General features: G+C 49.6%; 1 protein-coding gene across 1 annotated transcript in view; it reads right to left on the bottom strand.

The window, feature by feature from the left end:
• The window catches only part of gria3a (glutamate receptor, ionotropic, AMPA 3a), a gene marked incomplete at both ends in the record, with an annotated part of 54,053 nt that extends 41,107 nt beyond the window's left edge, over nucleotides 1–12,946 (bottom strand). Inside the window, 2 exons of the mRNA XM_084473655.1 lie at nucleotides 12,261–12,419; nucleotides 12,853–12,946. Coding sequence (XP_084329781.1) covers nucleotides 12,261–12,419; nucleotides 12,853–12,946 — 253 coding nt within the window. The remainder of the gene's footprint in view (nucleotides 1–12,260; nucleotides 12,420–12,852) is intronic.
• Nucleotides 12,947–19,548: the final 6,602 nt, after the last annotated feature.

The following is a 19,548-nucleotide window of genomic DNA, read 5'->3' as shown; positions in this document are numbered from 1 at the left end:
CTGGACCAGCTAGACTAATCAGGTGGAGGTAATGCTGGACCAGCTAGACTAATCAGGTGGAGGTAATGCTGGACCAGCTAGACTAATCAGGTGGAGGTAATGCTGGACCAGAGCCTGAGCAGCAGGCCGTTGGGCTCCAGGTTGAGCTGGGATATAAAAGATTCATCCAGCGCCTCTTCCAGACCCTCACTCCTCCAACTAGTACTCTGTACACACGTTTAATGGAATGGAAAATATCCAGCATGTATACTGTATAAATATATTCATGGCGTGCTTTAAGCGTTTTGGAGTAAAGGCTGGTGTTTATCAGAGTTGATTCACCCTCATGTCTTGCAAATGCCAGGTTTACGTCATTCATGTCTCCGGTGAAGCGGCTAAAACTCTGCTGCTCCTTTCCCTCTGCTAGCTAGGTTATAATATAATTTAATTATAGTCAGTGGAGCAAACCAGAGCGTCACTTTTTTATGTCACTCTCTGGGTTTAATTTGTATCTCTAAAAAGCCTCCTATAGCCCCACCCACGCCCCCCCCTCCCCCCCAACGCCCCGAGAGGAACACGCCAGAACAAATGATTTAACGCTAGGCTGGGTAGCGGCACTAGCAAGACGCTAAGTTATCCATCCCAGATGAAACATGGTGGACGCATCACATCCTCAGCCCCCGACGCCCCGTCAGCATTACGGATGGTTCCTCCTCCAGGCGGTTCTCCCTCCACAGAGGAGAACGGACAGAACGGACTCGTCCTGACGGTACCGACACAACCACCCGGGCCAGAGATGTCCTCCTGGTTCTGGTTCCCAAGGTTACTCTCTCCTCTGGGACTAATGACATGACAGGCCCGGGCCTGAGCAAGCAGAGGGAACTCTGGGAAAAGGGAATGCGTATGGATGCGGTCGCCGCGGCGATAGGCTTCATTTACTTTACTGCCGGGGAGGAGAGAGACTCTATAGAACGTTTCCCCTCTATCGCCCCGCAACATCCCCCGGAATACTAAGCAGCACCGCGCAGGGAGACGCTGGTGAGACACCAGGATCACAACAGAGAGGTGTTCCTTCACCTTCTCCAGATCATCGCTGCTCCTCTCCCTCGCACACAGCGCACCAGCCTTTGTAGCATAAGCACACGCAGTAACAGGTTGCATAAGAATCTCTGTCTCTCTCTCCTCCCCCTCCCTCCCGCCCGCCCGCCCGCCCGCCCTCCCTCCCTCCCTCCCTCCCTCCCTCCCTCCCTCCCTCCCTCCCTCCCTCCCTCTCTCAGGCTCCTCAGTATGTATGCAGCAGTCTGCAGGAGCCTCAGCCTCGCCGTGTTCTGAAGCAGCCGGGGTGACCCTGGGGGCTGCGGCCCCCCCGCTGTGAATCCTAACGAGAGAGAGAACGTCTCTCTGTACTCCGGTCCTGTTAGCCTAGTCCTTCCTTATCCACGCACCCTAGTCACCTAGGTCCTAGCACCTTATCAACACACTGGTCACCTAGTCACTAGCCCCTTATCCACACACCCTAGTCCCCTAGGTAATAGCACCTTATCCACACACCCTAGTCACCTAGTCACTAGCCCCTTATCCACACACCCTAATCACCTAGGTAATAGCTAGTACAGAGGAGGGCTATATACTTCACTACCAGGATAGTGGGCTGTTTTCCTCTGAGCCTCCTCTGAGCAGGCCCATCACGAGTCGAGGAACAAACAAGTAGCTTGCAGTCAGTGCATTTACATGACACTCAAGAAAGTCGACTTATTGGCTTAGTCCAACTATGATTGGATTACTAAGATGCATGTATACACCTTAGTCGAGCTATACTCGAATCGAATTGGGTTACTCATAGTCGAATTAAGACCCCTAGATAATGCGATTCATAGTCGAGCTAAGCGTGCATGTACGGAGATCAAATTGGATTATGCGTTGAATTGCGTTGAATTGCGTTCTGCGCATGCTCGAGATCTTTTCCTGGGGCCGTGAGCTGGAAGTAGAAGGAAACTATCGTGGTGTCGTGTTGTTCTTGTCGCCGTCAGAAAACGAGAAACAGCGATTTATTTAAAAAGGTGGCGCAGAAGATGGAGGAAGCCAGTGAATGTAGTTACCCCCTATAAGAATTGTGTCCCGGCCGCGGGAGCATGCATGGCATGCATTCATTAAAGGTGTAAGCACACAGACACTACGCTTCGATTTCACCCAAGGCTGAATTAAAAGTACATGTTTTTCTAAATGTGGGTCATCAACGAGGTTGTAAAGTAGTGACTCTAAAATAAATGTTTTTTTCTCCCGACGTGTTTACGATCTTTATTCATTCCTTGCAATGCGGCGGGGAATGCTGTATACGGACAGGCGGCGGAGGGGCTGCTCCGGTGGGGGAAAGATGTTTTCAGCAGACAGCTGTCAACTCACTTCAGATAGGCGATTTATTTAAAAAGCTGGCGCAGAAGATGGAGGAAGCCGGTGTCGTGCCAATGCAGTTACCCCCTATAAGGAGTGTATCATCATCAACGTGCATTCAGTACACACTACGCTTCGATTTAACCCAAGGCTGAATTAAAAGTACATGTTTTTCTAAATGTTGCTCATCAACGAGGTTGATGAGCAAACCCTAGTCGGGTTTCTCGCCCATGGGGAAAAGGAATTGGGGGAAATTAACTTTGGCTTTGACTCGATGAAGTCCAGATTGAAACGCGACATGGAGGAGAAAGCGATGTTTCAGCAGACAGCTGTCAGTTCACTTCGGGTCTATATCATTTCTCCGACGCTCCATTGTTCCTCTCGGTCGTATGTGGACTCCTCCACCGGCAGAGCAGCCGAAGGAGTCGGCATACGACCGAGAGGTCGGAACAATGGAGTGTCGGAGAAATGATATGGACCCGAAGTGAACTGACAGCTGTCTACTGAAAACATCTTTCTCGAATGCCACCTGAGTTTGTTGTTGCTGGTGACATAAAGAGGTCAACCGGTGGCTCTATTACCACTAATTGAAATGGGCACAGCGCCACCTATCGTACCGGGGCATGACACACTTTGACCAATGAATCGATTTACTCACCGCCATGTATACGCGGACAATTGCAGTTGTTCAATCGAGGAGCATAGTCGAGCTATGGCTTTAATCAAATTAAGCTGCGCATGTAAACGTACTGAGCGTGACAATGAGTAGAGTTGTAACTCAGACACAAAGCTGCCTTACAGGTAGGCCGGCAACGATTGTTCTGCCAACGGTCGAAGCTCCATGCTGATAAGGCCCTCATGAATATCCTATTGACTCCGTATTAACATTTTCTCTAATCTGCTTGTATGGTAATCTTGGCCTCAAGGCCAAAACAGTTTTTTTCCCCTAAAAAGTGAACTCAGAAGTCAAACCCTAGGTGTCCAACCTCACTGGGCTGTGTAACAGCAGGCAGGGCGGGAGGCTGAATCCATCCTATCAGACAGTGCCCACTCCTACCTCTACCTCAGATACTTCCTCTACTTCAGATGCTGCCTCTACCTCAGACCCTACCTCGACCAGACCCTACCTCTACCAGACCCTACCTCTACCAGACCCTACCTCTACCTCAGATGCTACCTCTACCTCAGATACTTCCTCTACTTCAGATTCTGCCTCTACCTCAGACCCTACCTCTACCAGACCCTACCTCGACCAGACCCTACCTCAACCAGACCCTACCTCTACCTCAGACCCTACCTCTACCTCAGATGCTACCGCTACCTCAGATACTTCCTCTACTTCAGATACTTCCTCTACTGATATCCCAGTTTGCCAACAGATGCCCAGAGGCCCCCAGTGATCCCTACAAAAGTCTCCCTTCTCAGCCCGGTGATCGGTGCTTCTTTGTTGAGTCCGTACCAGTGAGTCCTTGAGCCTTGAGTCCGGAAGGCTTTTGTGTTTGATAGTCCTGTAGCTATGCCTGTCTTGTTTCTATGTCTTGCTGAAAAAACGGTTGAAGATCCCCCTTACTCAATGGCATGGATCTGAACTCAATTTGTAACCCCTATCTGCTCCTCAGTGACATGGATCTGAATTCACTGTCTAACCCCTACCTACTCACTCCTCAGGGACATGGATCTGAGCTCACTGTAAGATGCTTTGATAAAAGTGTGTGGTAAATAATTCAACAGGGATTAGTCATTGGATTTTCTCTGCATAGCCCTTTTCAAAACAATTTTGTTTCAGAAACTGTGATTGTGCAACAAAATAAATTAGACAGATTAGTACTATTAAATAAATAAGTTCTAAAAATACTAATTAGTCATTGGAAGAGTCTGTGAATATATTTAACCACACTTAATGGCATCCGCTAAATCGGTTAAATGTTTACATTGTGTACTTTGAAGTGTTTCCAAGTACACAATGTACACAAAACCACTCTTCTAATGAAACCCTTTGGAGCTTAATGACACAATGGTCTCCCGGTATTCGCAGTAGTGACTCAGCTTCCACTGCCTAACACTCGATTCCATCGGTGGGGAGTGATGCTGGGTTGATCCCCCCTGGTTAAACGATCCACTGCTCTGTCCCCTCATCTGGACTACGGCCTGTGATTGCTAGGAGGAGGTCCCTGCTCACATGGATAGTTGTGTGTGTTGCCTCTACTTTACATGGATGGGTGGGTCTCTCTCTCTCTCTCTCTCTCTCTCTCTCTCTCTCTCTCTCTCTCTCTCTCTCTCTCTCTCTCTCTCTCTCTCTCTCTCTCTCTCTCTCTCTCTCTCTCTCTCTCTCTCTCTCTCTCTCTCTCTCTCTCTCAGGGCCTGAGGCAATAGAAATCTAACACTTTGACATTTCAATGTTCAATAGAACCGCTAAACATCCAACACACACTTTGTATAGAGACACAATGTAGAAACACACGCTAAACATAGAGACACACACACGTTACACAGATACACGCAGTGTGCGAATTATACCACAGTCTCCGGGGGAGCGGGGTCACGGACAGGATTGTTGACGGGGGGGTGGGGGGGTGTTGGTCGCGGACAGGATTGTTAAGAGAGCAGCCAGCCTATAGCGGTAGACTAACTCACGCTTCGAGCGGCTCTAGCGTGGTAATGACAAGCATTAGGCTACGTTTTTTCATGAATCATAAACTCGAAATATAATTTTATTTAACTTATTTTATACATTTGAGAAAAACCATGCCCAAAATAGCATTTATTTGGCTATGATATCAATATTTTAGAGCTCCCCCAAAATTTCACAAACCATGTTTCCAGGGGAGCTCAAAGCACCACTAGGGGAGCTATAGCTCCCCCTGCTCCCCCTTAATTCGCACACTGGATACACGCAAAGACTTAACTTAACAGAAACCCAAACACACACTCAGAGCTTTTCATAGAGCGAAGGAATCAACTCTTCCATATGCTCAGTTAGACTGGGAACATCCAGTCTAAGCTGGTTTCAGATCCTGTTTTATCCTAGTTGTAAGTGTGGTGTATCCTGGTTGTAGCTGTGGTGTATCCTGGTTGTAGCTGTGGTGTATCCTGGTTGTAAGTGTGTTGTATCCTGGTTGTAAGTGTAAGTGTGTCGTATCCTGGTTGCAACTGTGGTGTATCCTGGTTGCAACTGTGTTGTAACTGTGTTGTATCCTGGTTGTAAGTGTGTTGTATCCTGGTTGTAGCTGTGGTGTATCCTGGTTGTAAGTGTGTTGTATCCTGGTTTTAAGTGTGTTGTATCCTGGTTGTAAGTGTGTTCTCAGCCCTTTGTCGCAGCGTCACTGCAGCTTCATGCCTGGCTGTCAGGCTCCATTATCATCTGCTAACATGCTGACGTCTCTACAACACGCTGGGAGACAGCGCATGCATGACACCCTCCTCTTAGCCCCCATGGACGGGCTGCCCCTCACCACAACAAACCACAACTCTACTATCCAACTATCCACCACTCAGCACAACTAACCAGCACTCAGCACCCCTCACCACCACTAAACCTTACTCATCACCACCACTAACTACAACTAACCAGCGCTCGGAACAACTAATCAGCACTCACCACAACTCAGCACCAGCAACCAACACCAACCACCACTGACCACCACCAACAACTCCCCACCAAGGCTAACCACAACTCACCCCGACTCACCACCACCCCCCCTCACTCAGCTCACCACCATTCATGATTCCTGGCCACCACTAACCACGCTTGAACACATCTCTCCACCAATCAGAACCTCGGTAAGCCCTGGTCAGAGGGAGCGGACTGAACCCCTCCTAGCTGATCTACCTGGCTGACCTGGGCTGACCATCCAGGCCGGGCTGTAGGATTATTATCTGTGCAAATAATCTTAATCCCAGCCTTAGCACACAAGGTTTCAGGGGAAGATGTTTAAAAGTGAATATTATTTTAAGACCCAAAATATGAATTATGTTTATGAATGTTATATTTATTTTATACATAAATTATTGTTTAAAAAAAACAAGTTATTGTCCAAACAGAGATGTCCCATAATATTAGGAGATCATTTCAGGCTCTTAATGTGAAAGGACTTGTGTGTGTGTTCACAGCTCGGTGCTCGTCACGGCGACCGGAGACATCGCTGTGACGACGGCGAGAGGGGGTGCTCGTCATGCTGGGGAGGTCAACCAAAGCGACAGGACGGCAGACGCTCACGAGGCCCTCGTCCGCCCCACACACAAGACCCGTCTCCTGGGTGAGGAGGACATATTTCACTGGGTCTCTGAGAGAGAGGGGGTGGAGGAGAGAGGGTGAAGGAAAGAGAGAGAGAGGGTGGAGAGAGAGAGGGTGGAGGAGAGAGGGTGGAGAGAGAGAGGGTGGAGAGAGAGAGGGTGGAGGAGAGAGGGTGGAGAGAGAGGGTGGAGAGAGAGGGTGGAGGAGAGAGAGAGGGTGAAGGAGAGAGAGTGGAGATGAGAGAGAGAGGGTGGAGGTGAGAAGAGAGAGGGAGGAGGAGAGAGAGAGAGGGTGGAAAAGAAAGAGAGAGAGGGTGGAGAAGAGAGAGAGAGGGAGGAGGAGAGAGAGAGAGGGTGGGGAAGAGAGAGAGGGTGGAAAAGAGAGAGGGGGAGGAGAGAGAGAGGGTGGAGAAGAGAGAGAGGGGATGGAGGAGAGAGAGAGGGGGTGGAGGAGAGAGAGAGAGAGGGTGGAGAAGAGAGAGAGAGAGGGTGGAGAGGAGAGAGAGAGGAGAAGAGGCGATGAGGAGAGAGAGAGAGGGTGGGGGAGAGAGAGAGGGTGGAAAACACAGCGTCCCGGCTGTGTAGGAACAGAGCGTCCCGGCTGTGTAGGAACACAGCTGGGACTCTAACCTGTGTTCCCCACCGGACGCGGTGCCTACATCTCCTCCTCTTTAAAGTAGGCGGGGTCTGCCCACTCCCTTCACTGCCATCTTTTGAATACATGTTGACACACGTGAGGAGCCGCGCCTCTGACGCCGTCCTGTTGGATGTGTCATATGTAATCCTGATATAATAATAACAACGCCGTGATGTCACGGCCCCCGGGGTCATGTGACGGAGGCGCGTGTCGGCTCGTGATGGACTCAAGGTTGTTCCTGAGCGTGTGGAATACTTAAACACTACAGACAGCAGATGTATCTGGACGGGTTTATGGACAGCAGCGCTGTCTATGCTCCTTCTGCTGCCAAACAGTGGATACATGTGTACTGTACATGTATGGATATTCCTTGATTAATGTTCTAACAGGGATATATATTTGTTTATATGGATCTATATGAAGCTTTCTCACAACGTCAACAGTGTTTGGAACTGAGGAATACGAGGATTCCGCGAGGAAGAGCTTCACTGTACGTCAGGGTCCAGTAGCCCGGAGACCACCCTGATCACGTGACCCCACACCCTGATCACGTGACCCCACACCCTGATCACGTGACCCCACACCCTGATCACGTGACCCCACACCCTGATCATGTGACCTCGCATCCTGATCATGTGACCTCACATCCTGATCACGTGACCTCTGACCCCAGACCCTGATCACGTGACCCCACACCCTGATCACGTGACCCCACACCCTGATCACGTGACCTCGCATCCTGATCATGTGACCCCACACCCTGATCACGTGACCTCACACCCTGATCACGTGACCCCACACCCTGATCACGTGACCTCATTGGGCCAATCAGGGACTGCGTCGTAGTTGATGACTTAACCACTGCGTCGTTGTCATACTCTTAACTAGAACTCCTAACTACAACCCCTGACTAGAACTCCTAACTCTAACCCTACTCTAACTAGAACTCCTAACTCTAACCAGAACACCCAAACAGAAGTGTGTATGATGCCAACAAGTTGAGGACTGGAAGGTTGACCCATATTCTTTTCCAATTTTCCTAAAAGTTTAAGTATTGTGTCAGGAAGGCTGTGAAATACTTTTGCTAATGTTAAAGGCTTAGAGATTTATGACTCAAATGCTCATGTATCCAATATTATATAATAGGATATTATATATATGATCACGAAACATAATATCATATTTCAGCACAAACTACTGTATGAACATATTCCCCGGCAAAGTACTAGAATACTTTTCCTCACTACTTCAGTACAGAGGACTTTTCCTCTCCATCTCCATGGGGTCAGTGGACTGTGTCTCTGACCCCCAGCCCTCTCTCCATGGGGTCAGTGGACTGTGTCTCTGACCCCCAGCCCTCTCTCCATGGGGTCAGTGGACTGTGTCTCTGACCTCCAGCCCTCTCTCCATGGGGTCAGTGGACTGTGTCTCTGACCCCCAGCCCTCTCTCCATGGGGTCAGTGGACTGTGTCTCTGACCCCCAGCCCTCTCTCCATGGGGTCAGTGGACTGTGTCTCTGACCCCCAGCCCTCTCTCCATGGGGTCAGTGGACTGTGTCTCTGACCTCCAGCCCTCTCTCCATGGGGTCAGTGGACTGTATCTCTGACCACCAGCCCTCTCTCCATGGGGTCAGTGGACTGTGTCTCTGACCTCCAGCCCTCTCTCCATGGGGTCAGTGGACTGTATCTCTGACCACCAGCCCTTCATGGATCAGCTTTTTCTACTTCCGCATGGATGAGCTCAACCCCTCCATGGCTGAGGCAAGCAGCCACACAGACCTCCTGTAGGACTGTAGTAGCTTCAGTCCTACCGTAGGGCTATAGTAGTACCCGTCCTACGGTAGAGCTACAGTAGCCAAAGTCCGACCGTAGGGCCATAGTAGTATCCGCCCTACTGTATAACTGTAATAGCATTAGTCCTACAGTAGGGCTATAGTAGCATCAGTCCTACTGCAGGGCTACAGTAGTACCAGTCCTACTTTAGGACTGATGCTACTATAGTCCAACCGTAGGACTGTAGTAGCATTAGTCCTACGGTAGGGATATAATAGTACCAGCCCTACCATAGGGCTACAGTAGCATCGTTCCTTCCTCCGGTAGCCACAGTCCTACCATAGGAATACGGTAGCATTGGTTCTACTGTAGGACTATAGTAGCATTAGTCCTACTGTAGCACAATAGAAGCAATATACATACACACAGAACTACAGTAGCTACTCTACGACTACAGTGGGCCTACAGGACCGATAACGACCGCCTCAGAACCCAATCAACAATCCCACTAGGTGAATGGTCATCATCGATCTGCATCTGAGGTTAAGACAACACAGCTATTATACATAGCCTCAGCTAGTTTCATTAAGACCGTCCACCATCCACCATGCTGAACCTCTTAGAGCTCAGCTCTGGGCTGCACACTGACTGGGCACGGGATTTATAAAGAACATCACTCCCTGTTGGAGGAGAGAGGGGAGGGGGAGGAGAGGGGAAGAGAGAGGAGAGGAGGGGGGGTGAGAGAGAGGAGAGAAGGGAAGACGTGAGAGAGGAGGGAAGAAGAGAGAGAGGAGGGGGGATGAGAGAGAGGAGAGGGGAAGAGAGAGGAGAAGGGGAGAAGAGAGAGAGGATAGGGAAAGAGAGGAGAGGGGCAGAGAGAGAGGAGAGAGGGGGAGGAGAGAGGGGAGGAGAGAGGAGAGGGAAAGAGAAGAAGAGAGAGAAGCAGTCAAGAGAGGAGAGAGGAGGAGGAGCAATAGTAGGCAAGAGAGGAGAGAATTTGATGAATTGGAGGAGGTAAGGGGGATTAGGAGGAAGGGAGGAAGAGAAAAGAGAGGAGGAAAAAGAGGAGGAGGAGGAGGTGAGGAGAGGAGGACAAAGCGGGGGACAAAGAGGAGCAGATGAATGGGATGTAGGACACAGCCCCGCTCTCAGCCCTTCCGGCTGCTCATTGATTGATCTGCCAATAGAGATCGATTCCTATCAGGCACTCCCCCTTGATGTGCTGAGCCAGCCTGGTTCAGCATGGCTGACCCATGGTCAACAGTAAGCTGAGCAGATGTCAGGGTGGGCCTGGTTCCTCATGGCTCGCCCTGGTTCCTCACTCTGTAATACGAGGCAATACTGTATTGTAGTGTTTTCTAGTACTACTAGATTACAGAGTAGTAATCTAGTAGTAGAGTAGAGTAGTACTCTGCATTACAGAGTAGTCCTCCATTGCAGTACCGCAGTGTTGAGTATGCGGTACTGTATTGTAGTACCAGCAGTACTGTATTGTAGTGCCACAGCAGTATGCAGTACTGTATTGTAGTACCAGCAGTACTGTATTGTAGTACCACAGCAGTATGCGGTACTGTACTGTGGTACCACAGCAGTATGCAGTACTGTACTGTGGTACCACAGCAGTATGCGGTACTGTATTGTACCACAGCAGTATGCGCGACTGTAGTGTAGTTCCAGTGAGAACATGTCGGTACTACAGCGTATCACAGCGTTGTCAGGTGGGTGGTGTTGTGTAACAGCCCAACAACACACTCTGCCGCGGCCGCGAGCAGCACACGTCAGTCCTCTAAGAAGACGTCACATGACCCAGGAGCAACAGAGCTGACCTTATGACCTCCCTGTCACGGTAACCAGCAACTGGGGACAAGAGAATCCTACAGGTTAGAGACCACCTTGAACTGGGTCTAAGTTCACATCCACGGTCTAGAACTGGGTCTAGGTCCACAGTCTAGAACTGGGTCTAGGTCAACGTCCGCGGTCTAGAACTGGGTCTAGGTCAACGTCCGCGGTCTAGAACTGGGTCTAGGTCAACGTCCGCGGTCTAGAACTGGGTCTAGGTCAACGTCCGCGGTCTAGAACTGGTTTTGGAAGTGGGACTAGGCCAATGTCCGCGGTCTAGAATTGGGTCTAGGTCCACGTCAACGGTCTAGAACTGGGTCTAGCTCCACGTGCACGGTCTCAAACCGGGTCTAGTATCACGGTCTAGAACTGGGTCTAGGTCCACTTCCGCGGTCTAGAACTGGGTGTAGGTCCACAGTCTTGATCTGGGTCTAGGTCCACGGTCTAGAACTGGGTCTAGGTCATCGACCGTGGTCTAGATCTGGTTCTGGAACTGGGTCTGGGTCCGCCTGCGCAGCCGAGAGGGTTCTTCTGAGGATGAATCTGGGGTCTCAGATCAGCTCTTCTTGTTAAAACGCATAAGAGCATAAAAGCGTTAAAAGCTTGTAAAAGGCTTTGAGTGTCATCTTAGCAGCCGACAGATGGCCCGCTCCTCTTCAGTCCCCAGATGAAACATTAAGAGATTCATCAGGCCGCACCGAGCTCCTAACCCGTGGTGCTCCCCGGCACGTGGGACTGACGCAGTACGCTCCGAGGAGGAGGAGGATGAGGAGGAGGAGAGGAGGAGGAGGAGGAGGAGGAGGATTGGTATTCAACAGGACCACCCAGTCGGCCTGCGCCGGAACCACAGGTTCCTCAGAGAACAGTCCCTCTGACAGACAGACAGAGAGGCAGACAGGTGCACAGGCAGACATACAGGCAAGAGAGGCAGACAGGTGTCTATCTGACAGACAGGGGGACAGGCAGACAGGTGGACAGATAGAAAGGCAGATAGACAGACAGGTGTCCATCTGACAGACTGAACATTTCCTATTGCTTGTCCTGTAATGGAAACCAGAAACACCAAAGATCTCTCAGGTGTCTCTGTGTCGGATTCCCAGCCAAAGGTTCTGGGTTCAATCCCCAATGTCCTCAGTCCACCTGTAGGCATCCTAGAGCAAGATGACCCCTAACCCATACCTGCTCCTAAATGACCCGTATCTATTGTTGTTATAACACAGACCTGCTGTGTGTGTGTGTGTGTGTGTGTGTGTGTGTGTGTGTGTGTGTGTGTGTGTGTGTGTGTGTGTGTGTGTGTGTGTGTGTGTGTGTGTGTGTGTGTGTGTGTGTGTGTGTGTGTGTGTGTGTGTCAGTCAATCAATCAATCATGTCATCCAAAAGAAAGCGTGCTAAGCGTTATTTTGACTCACATGCGTGCGTGACGGAGAAGCTGTTGGAGGACTCGAGGTTGTCCACGTTGTAGTTGAGGTGGAAGGGCTTCTCCGTGGCGTTCTGGTTTGTGTTGTACAGCTGCACGGAGAAGCGGAACGCGCTGTGCTCCTGGACCGTGGCGCGCAGGAACAGTCCGCCTGCACCGGGGAGGACAGCGCTTCGTTAGGGCTTCAACTAGTTGTTGGGTGGCGGGGTGGTAGGTACATGTCATCGCGGAATTGGCTTTAGCGTTGGCGTTTGAATTACTTGCGTTTATTCGCTCGTCGTAAAGCAATACAACACAATGAGGAATGAATGTAATGATAAGCGAGTCGGACCGAAGGAGTCTTCCTCCACTCGAACGTTCAAGTCGTCCACCATGGACCCAGCGGACCTAACATGAACGTTCATAATACCGCACCGTCCTTCCAGCCTACTTCACATCCACAAGTGAAGTTGGCGAGGGAATATTAAGACATATGTATAGTAGATATACATACCGCGACGTGGTCGGCGGACACTTGTAGGAAAAAAATATAAAATAAAGGCACAAAAAAAATGCAGCAGTCGGGAGTCAGGAATGAAACTTACCGATGTTGATTTGATTGGGGAATCCGGCGAGAGCTTCGTCCCAGAAGCACAAGCAGAGCAGCACCGCCGCCCGGACGCGGGTCAGCATCTTCATCCCCCTCGGCTCGAATCAACTCCTCACCGAACCGGCCGTGAGAGGACCATGGAGAACACGATCTGATGCGCAAAGGAGCGACCAGATGTGGTGGTGGTCGCGGCTGTCGATGTGCCAAACAGCTACCGCACCGCGGTACACACTTCACACACACACATACACACAGACACAGACACACACACACACACACACTGCGCTGCACACACCGCAGATACACAATACACACAGACACACACTTGTGTAAAGATGGTGGTAGAGGAGCGGTTATTGTGGACCGGGCCGTCCAATTGGGGCAGAGGGCTGCGTTTATCAAACTTGATCTGATGTGAATTACAAGTGCAGCCTCCCGTCCCGACGTCACTGCGGAGTCGCGGGACGGCGCGGCGCGCTCCCAAACACACGCCGCCGCTCGTCTGGTCCAATAGTATCCTACTCTAGCCATCAGGACATCTGATTACTCGTGTGTGTGTGTGTGTGTGTGTGTGTGTGTGTGTGTGTGTGTGTGTGTGTGTGTGTGTGTGTGTGTGTGTGTGTGTGTGTGTGTGTGTGTGAGAGAGACCCTGAGGCACATTGTCCCATTTTTAATTGATCAATAACTGGTCGCTGTGGGTGTGTGTCTGTGTGACCAACAGACTTAATTTAAGTCCACATTGGGGTCATTGCGGTGAATGTTCCTGAGGGGGGGTGGGGTGGGTGCCCCCCCCCCCAGGCTGTGTGTTTCTGAAATATGAATATCGACCAGCGGGTCCTAATCAGCTGCTCGCATGCATCTCTCCTCTGGCATCAGATGAGTACTGCAGCGCCATAGAACATGATTCAGAAAAATATTTTGAAAAAGATTTAGACGATTATTTGGAAAATTATTTGGAAAATGAATTAGCAGATGTAGAGAGGAGGATTTAGAAAGGTTTTAGCATATCATTTAGAAGATGATTTAGGAGATGGTTTAGAAAATGATTCTACACCACATCCTACACCACACCAACACCACACCAACACCACCTCAACACCACATCCTTCATTACCGCACCACCATATCCTTCATTACCTCAACACCACATCCTTCATTACCTCAACACCACATCAACACACCAACACCACATCCTGCACCACACCAACAACACATCCACCCCACATCCTACAACACATCAACACCACTTCCTACACCACATCAACACCACATCAACACATCAACACCACATCCTACACCACACCAACAACACATCAACACCACATTCTACACCACATCAACACCATATCCTTCATTACCTCAACACCACATCCTACAACACACCAACACCACATCCTGCACCACATCTGCACCACGTGTAAGCAGTTCAGTTCCTGGTTAAGGAATCGCTCCAGCTGCGAAACATCAGGAGCTCCACAGATAAATGATAAATGAAGCGCTGCGCTCTGTTGACCCCAACCAGGGGAACAGGAAATCTTTATTCCTTTTCATTTCAGTCAAACATTATTATTTTACTCTCCCGAAATCTAACACTCTAACAGTTCTATTTACAACAGTTCACTTCAGGGTTTTATTTCCCCAAGTTTATGAAGATTAAAGGGAAAAGGACCCAGGGTGATCGCAAACACACTGCCACGCCATAAGCAGCATGTCATTATATAACCGCCTTGTTATTCTACTGAAAGGATGAGAAGTGAGAGAGATTCACAGGCTAATTAAAACCTCTCTCTCTCTGTCCCTCTTTGTATATCTCTTTCTCTCTCTGTCACTCTGTCTTTTTCTCTCTCTCTCTCTCTCTCTCTCTCTCTCTCTCTCTCTCTCTCTCTCTCTCTCTCCACTCAGGTCTTGGCTCAGACCAGCAAAGCTTCATTAGCTGAGATAGTTTGTGTTTTACATTAGTGTTATGTATTATATATAAATATTCTATATGCAGTGTGTGTGTATGTGTGAGTGTGTATGTGTATATAGATATATAGTGTTATATGAGAGGCAGAATGTATGTGTGTGAATGTGTGTGTGTTTCAGTGTGAGAGGTCCACTTCAGAGAGTTACAGCTCCTACCAGGCGTGTCTGATGTCATGAAGCTGGTCATCAGCTGGGTGTCAGAGCTAAGAGACAGTGCTGATCATGTATGTGTTAGCGTGTGGTGGCTTGTGTTAGCGTGGGGTGGCGTGTGTTAGCGTGTGGTGGCGCGTATTAGCGTGTGGTGGCTTGTGTTAGCGCGGGGTGGTGTGTGTTAGCGTGGGGTGGCGTGTGTTAGCGTGTGGTGGCGCGTATTAGCGTGTGGTGGCTTGTGTTAGTGTGTGGAGGCCTGTGTTAGCGTGTGGTGGCGTGTGTTAGCGTGGGGTGGCGTGTGTTAGCGTGTGGTGGCGCGTATTAGCGTGTGGTGGCTTGTGTTAGTGTGTGGAGGCCTGTGTTGGCGTGTGGAGGCCTGTGTTGGCGTGTGTTAGCGTGCGGTGGCGCGTGTTAGAGTGTGGTGGTGCGTGTTAGCGTGTGGTGGTGCGTGTTAGCGTGTGGTGCTGTGTGTTAGCGTGGGGTGGCGTGTGTTAGCGTGTGGTGGCGCATATTAGCGTGTGGTGGCTTGTGTTAGTGTGTGGAGGCCTGTGTTAGCGTGTGGTGGCGTGTGTTAGCGTGCGGTGGCGTGTGTTAGAGTGCGGTGGCGCGTGTTAGCGTGTGGTGGCGCGTGTTAGCGTGTGGTGGTGCGTGTTAGCGTGTGGTGCTGTGTGTTAGCGTGGGGTGGCGTGTGTTAGCGTGTGGTGCTGTGTGTTAGCGTGGGGTGGCGTGTGTTAGCGTGGGGTGGCGCGTGTTAGCGTGTGGTGACGTGTGTTAGTGTGTGGAGGACTGTGTTAGTGCGTGGTGGTGCATGTTAGCCTGTGTTAGCGTGTGGTGATGCGTATTAGCGTGTGTTAGAGTGTGGTGGTGCGTGTTAGCATGTGGTGGTGCGTGTTAGCCTGTGTTAGCGTGTGGTGATGCGTATTAGCGTGTGTTAGCGTGTGGTGGTGTGTGTTAGCCTGTGTTAGCGTGTGGTGATGCGTATTAGCATGTGTTAGCATGTGGTGATGTGTGTTAGCCTGTGGAGGACTGTGTTAGTGTGTGGTGATGCGTATTAGCGTGTGGTGGTGCGTGTTAGTGTGTGGAAGCCTGTTAACATCTGTTGGGGTGTGTTAGCGTGGGATGGCAGGTGTTAGCATGTGTTTAGTGTGTGTGAGACACCACCTTAGGGAATGGGATTTAAGTGTACACTTGAGTATATCCTAATTGCATTACCTCTTAACCCAGAGCTACTACGATGATGATAGCTTTTCAAACTACTTATTATCTTAGCAGTTTAGCTATTTAAATTATGTTAGCATGTTGAGCTACTTAAATGATGTTAGCATGTTGAGCTAGTTAAAGGACGTTAGCATGCTGAGCTAGTTAAAGGACGTTAGCATGCTGAGCTAGTTAAAGGACGTTAGCATGTCGAGCTACTCAAATGATGTTAGCACATTTAGCTACTTAAATTATGTTAGCCTGTTGAGCTGTTATCCTGATGAGTGAGTAGGAGCAGTAGAGAGAAGAGAGATGAGGAGAATATAGGATGAGGAGAATATAGGAGGAGGAGGAGGACACATGGTGGCTGCCTCTCAGCTTGTAGATAGTCATCCTTCCGGTCCTTCCTGAGGCTCCTCCATATTCTATAATAATCTGTCTCGTGTTGCGTGGGCGTCAGCCATCCACATTCTAAAGCAGGTCGCCTGGCAACCAGAGGGTTGTTGGTGCCCTCCTCAGCCTCTGTGGTCTGGATGCTGCATGGTGGTGGTGGGTGGTGTGGGTGGTGGTGGTGGTGGTGGGTGGTGCTGCATGGTGGTGGTGGTGAGGGGTGGTGGTGGTGGTCGTGTGTGTGATGGTGCTGCTGCATCGTGGTGGTGGTGGTGCGGTTGATGGTGGTGGTGGTGATGGTGGTGCTGCTGCTGTGTGGGCGGTGGTGCGGGTGATGGTGCTGTGTGGTGGTGGTGGTGCTGTGTGGTGGTGGTGGTGGTGCTGTGTGGTGGTGGTGGTGGTGCTGTGTGGTGGTACTGTGTGATTGTGGTGGTGGTGCTGTGTGGTGGTGGTGGTGCTGTGTGGTGGTGCTGTGTGATTATGGTGGTGGTGCTGTGTGATGGTGGTGGTGGTGCATGGTGGAGCTTCTGGCTCATTTTGTTGTCATTTTGTCTCAAAGACCAGCTTTGTATTTGTGCTGACGGCCTGTCTGAGAAACGTTCTCCGCTCCATTCTTCAGAACACTTAAGTGGCCTGATGTGTGATGTGACATGTAACATGTGACGTGACATGTTACGTGACAAGACGTGTGACTTGATGTGTGACATTTGACATGTGACATGACGTGTGAGGTGGCATGTGACAATGTCCTAAGACAAAGAATCACAGGTCACACACGCCTACCATGTGCTGTGATAGCATTGTATGTTCTTGGCATGTTTATTGCGTCTTCATAGCTTGTTTCCGTGCTTCTAGAAGCTTCTCAGAACAGTGAGGAAAGAAGGACTATGATGCTGCTGAGAGGATATCTAATAATGACCTCTGACCTCTGACCCGGTTGTTATGATGGCCTGAATCTCAGACAGGTCGTGTGATCTTGGCTAAGAACGTCATTCTGTCAGATCAAGAGACCACATCAGAGCACCCACCAGCACCATTGTACCAGGTTCAGTCATACCAGGTCCGGTTGTACCAGGTCTGGTCATACCAGGTCCGGGCTTACATGGTCCGGTTGTACCATGTCCATTCCTACCAGGCTCTGCCCTACCAGGCCCGGTCCTACCAGGTCCGGTCCTACCAGGTCCGGTGGTACCAGGTCCAGTCCTACCAGGTCTGGCAGTACCAGGTCCGGTGGTACCAGGTCCAGTCCTACCAGGTCCGGTCATACCAGGCCTGGTGGTAGCAGGTCCGGTGGTACCAGGGCTGGCAGTACCTGTCAATAGGCGGGCTGCGTCCCACTTCATCTACAGTAATAGCTTGTTAGGAGCAGCAGAATCACACACTAGTTGTTCCCCTCAGGGACAACAGTGGCCTAAATACGAGCTGCCGTCGCTGTGAATACACTCAGCTGTAGACACACCAGCGCTCACGTCCACAGACTCCTCCTCTGCCTCATCTGTTGATGTGTTTGGCCTGGATCAGTGGTGTCTGAGCATGTTATTTTCTGCTCACATAAGACGAGGTATTTGTTTTATTCACAGTGCTAAGGGCGAGAGCAGCAGGTATTGTGTGTGCTAGGATGGCTTAGGATTGGAAACACTAAATAAATAAATGGGTGAACTTGAAAAATATTTATATATATTTTATATATTATATTTATATAACATAAGTACTTATTCCAACCGGTAATTGATTTGTATTATTTTAGTATTTGAGTTCCTCTTGGGGTTAGTTTTCCTGAAGCTTCCTTACATGTGAAACAGCTATGTGTATCATACCTGATATTATTATGTTGACTGAAGGACAATCCGACTGATGATGATGAAGATGAAGAGGGACCCGTTTTGTTGTTCTGCTCTCTGGTGTTTTTAGTAAAGGTTTGTTTACTGGAGTCTCTCCTTTGCTTTGTCATCAGAACCACAAGCTGTGAAATTGGATGTTGATTCTCTCTCCATTCAGGTCCGACTCTCTGCACTCCCATTCAGCTCTGATACAGAGGGGGGGGGAGAGAGGAGGAGAGGGAGGAGAAGTGATGAGAGGAGGGTGGAGAGGAGAGGTGATGAGATGGAGGTGGTGAGAGGGAGGAGAGGAGAGAAGGAAGGAGAGAGGAGGAGAGGAGGTGATGAGGTGGTTAGAGGGAGGAAATGAGGGAGGTGATGAGGGAGGAGAGAGGAGGTGATGAGAGGGATGAGAAGAGAGGGAGGAGATGAGGCTATCAAAGATCAGGGGTCAGAGGGTAAACCGGTTTCTAATTGAGCAGTGAGTCACCGTGTGGTGAGGTGAGAGAGGTCTGAGTTCAAGCAGAGTCGCAATGGGAGGTTAATCCAGTTTGACATCACTTTGCATTCAGAAGAGCAGACCATGCGCTGTGGATAATGGCAAAATATTATTTAAATATATTAATGACAATGTGAAATATTAGCAAACCCTTTTCACTGATCCAAGTTGAGCCTGGGCTGGAACAACACACATATTTATTCACATCAACATCTGCCTTAGAGTTCTCAATTAAATGGGTCGTCTGTTTGGAATATTCTGTATATTGTGCCTAAGGATACAATTATGAAACATTCAACATGGTAGATCAGTATGAATCTTCCTCAAAATCACTCTCTCTATACCAAACCATTTATTACAACCATCACCTCAACCGTTACCCTGTAAATATTCTACTATACATCCTCCTACTTTTTTCATTTCAGTTTCCTCTCTCTCTTGAGCACTTTGCTTCTGTCGTGTGTCATAATTGATGTGAAGAGAAATCTCCCAAGGATCAGTGAATGGTTGTAATCAAGGCAATAATAATAATAATCAATACATTTAATATAAGTAAACAATCTCTCTCATCAGGACCATCATAGGACCAATCAGGACCGGTCGTGATGAAGACTCTCTCATCAGGACCAGTGGTGTTGATGACTCTCATCAGGACCGGTCATGATGAAGACTC

Source organism: Micromesistius poutassou (genome assembly GCF_964030765.1).
Source record: "Micromesistius poutassou genome assembly, chromosome: 10".
NCBI classification, from domain to species: domain Eukaryota; kingdom Metazoa; phylum Chordata; class Actinopteri; order Gadiformes; family Gadidae; genus Micromesistius; species Micromesistius poutassou.
Note: the sequence above shows the minus strand (reverse complement) of the source record. Positions and strands in the feature narration are given on the sequence as shown.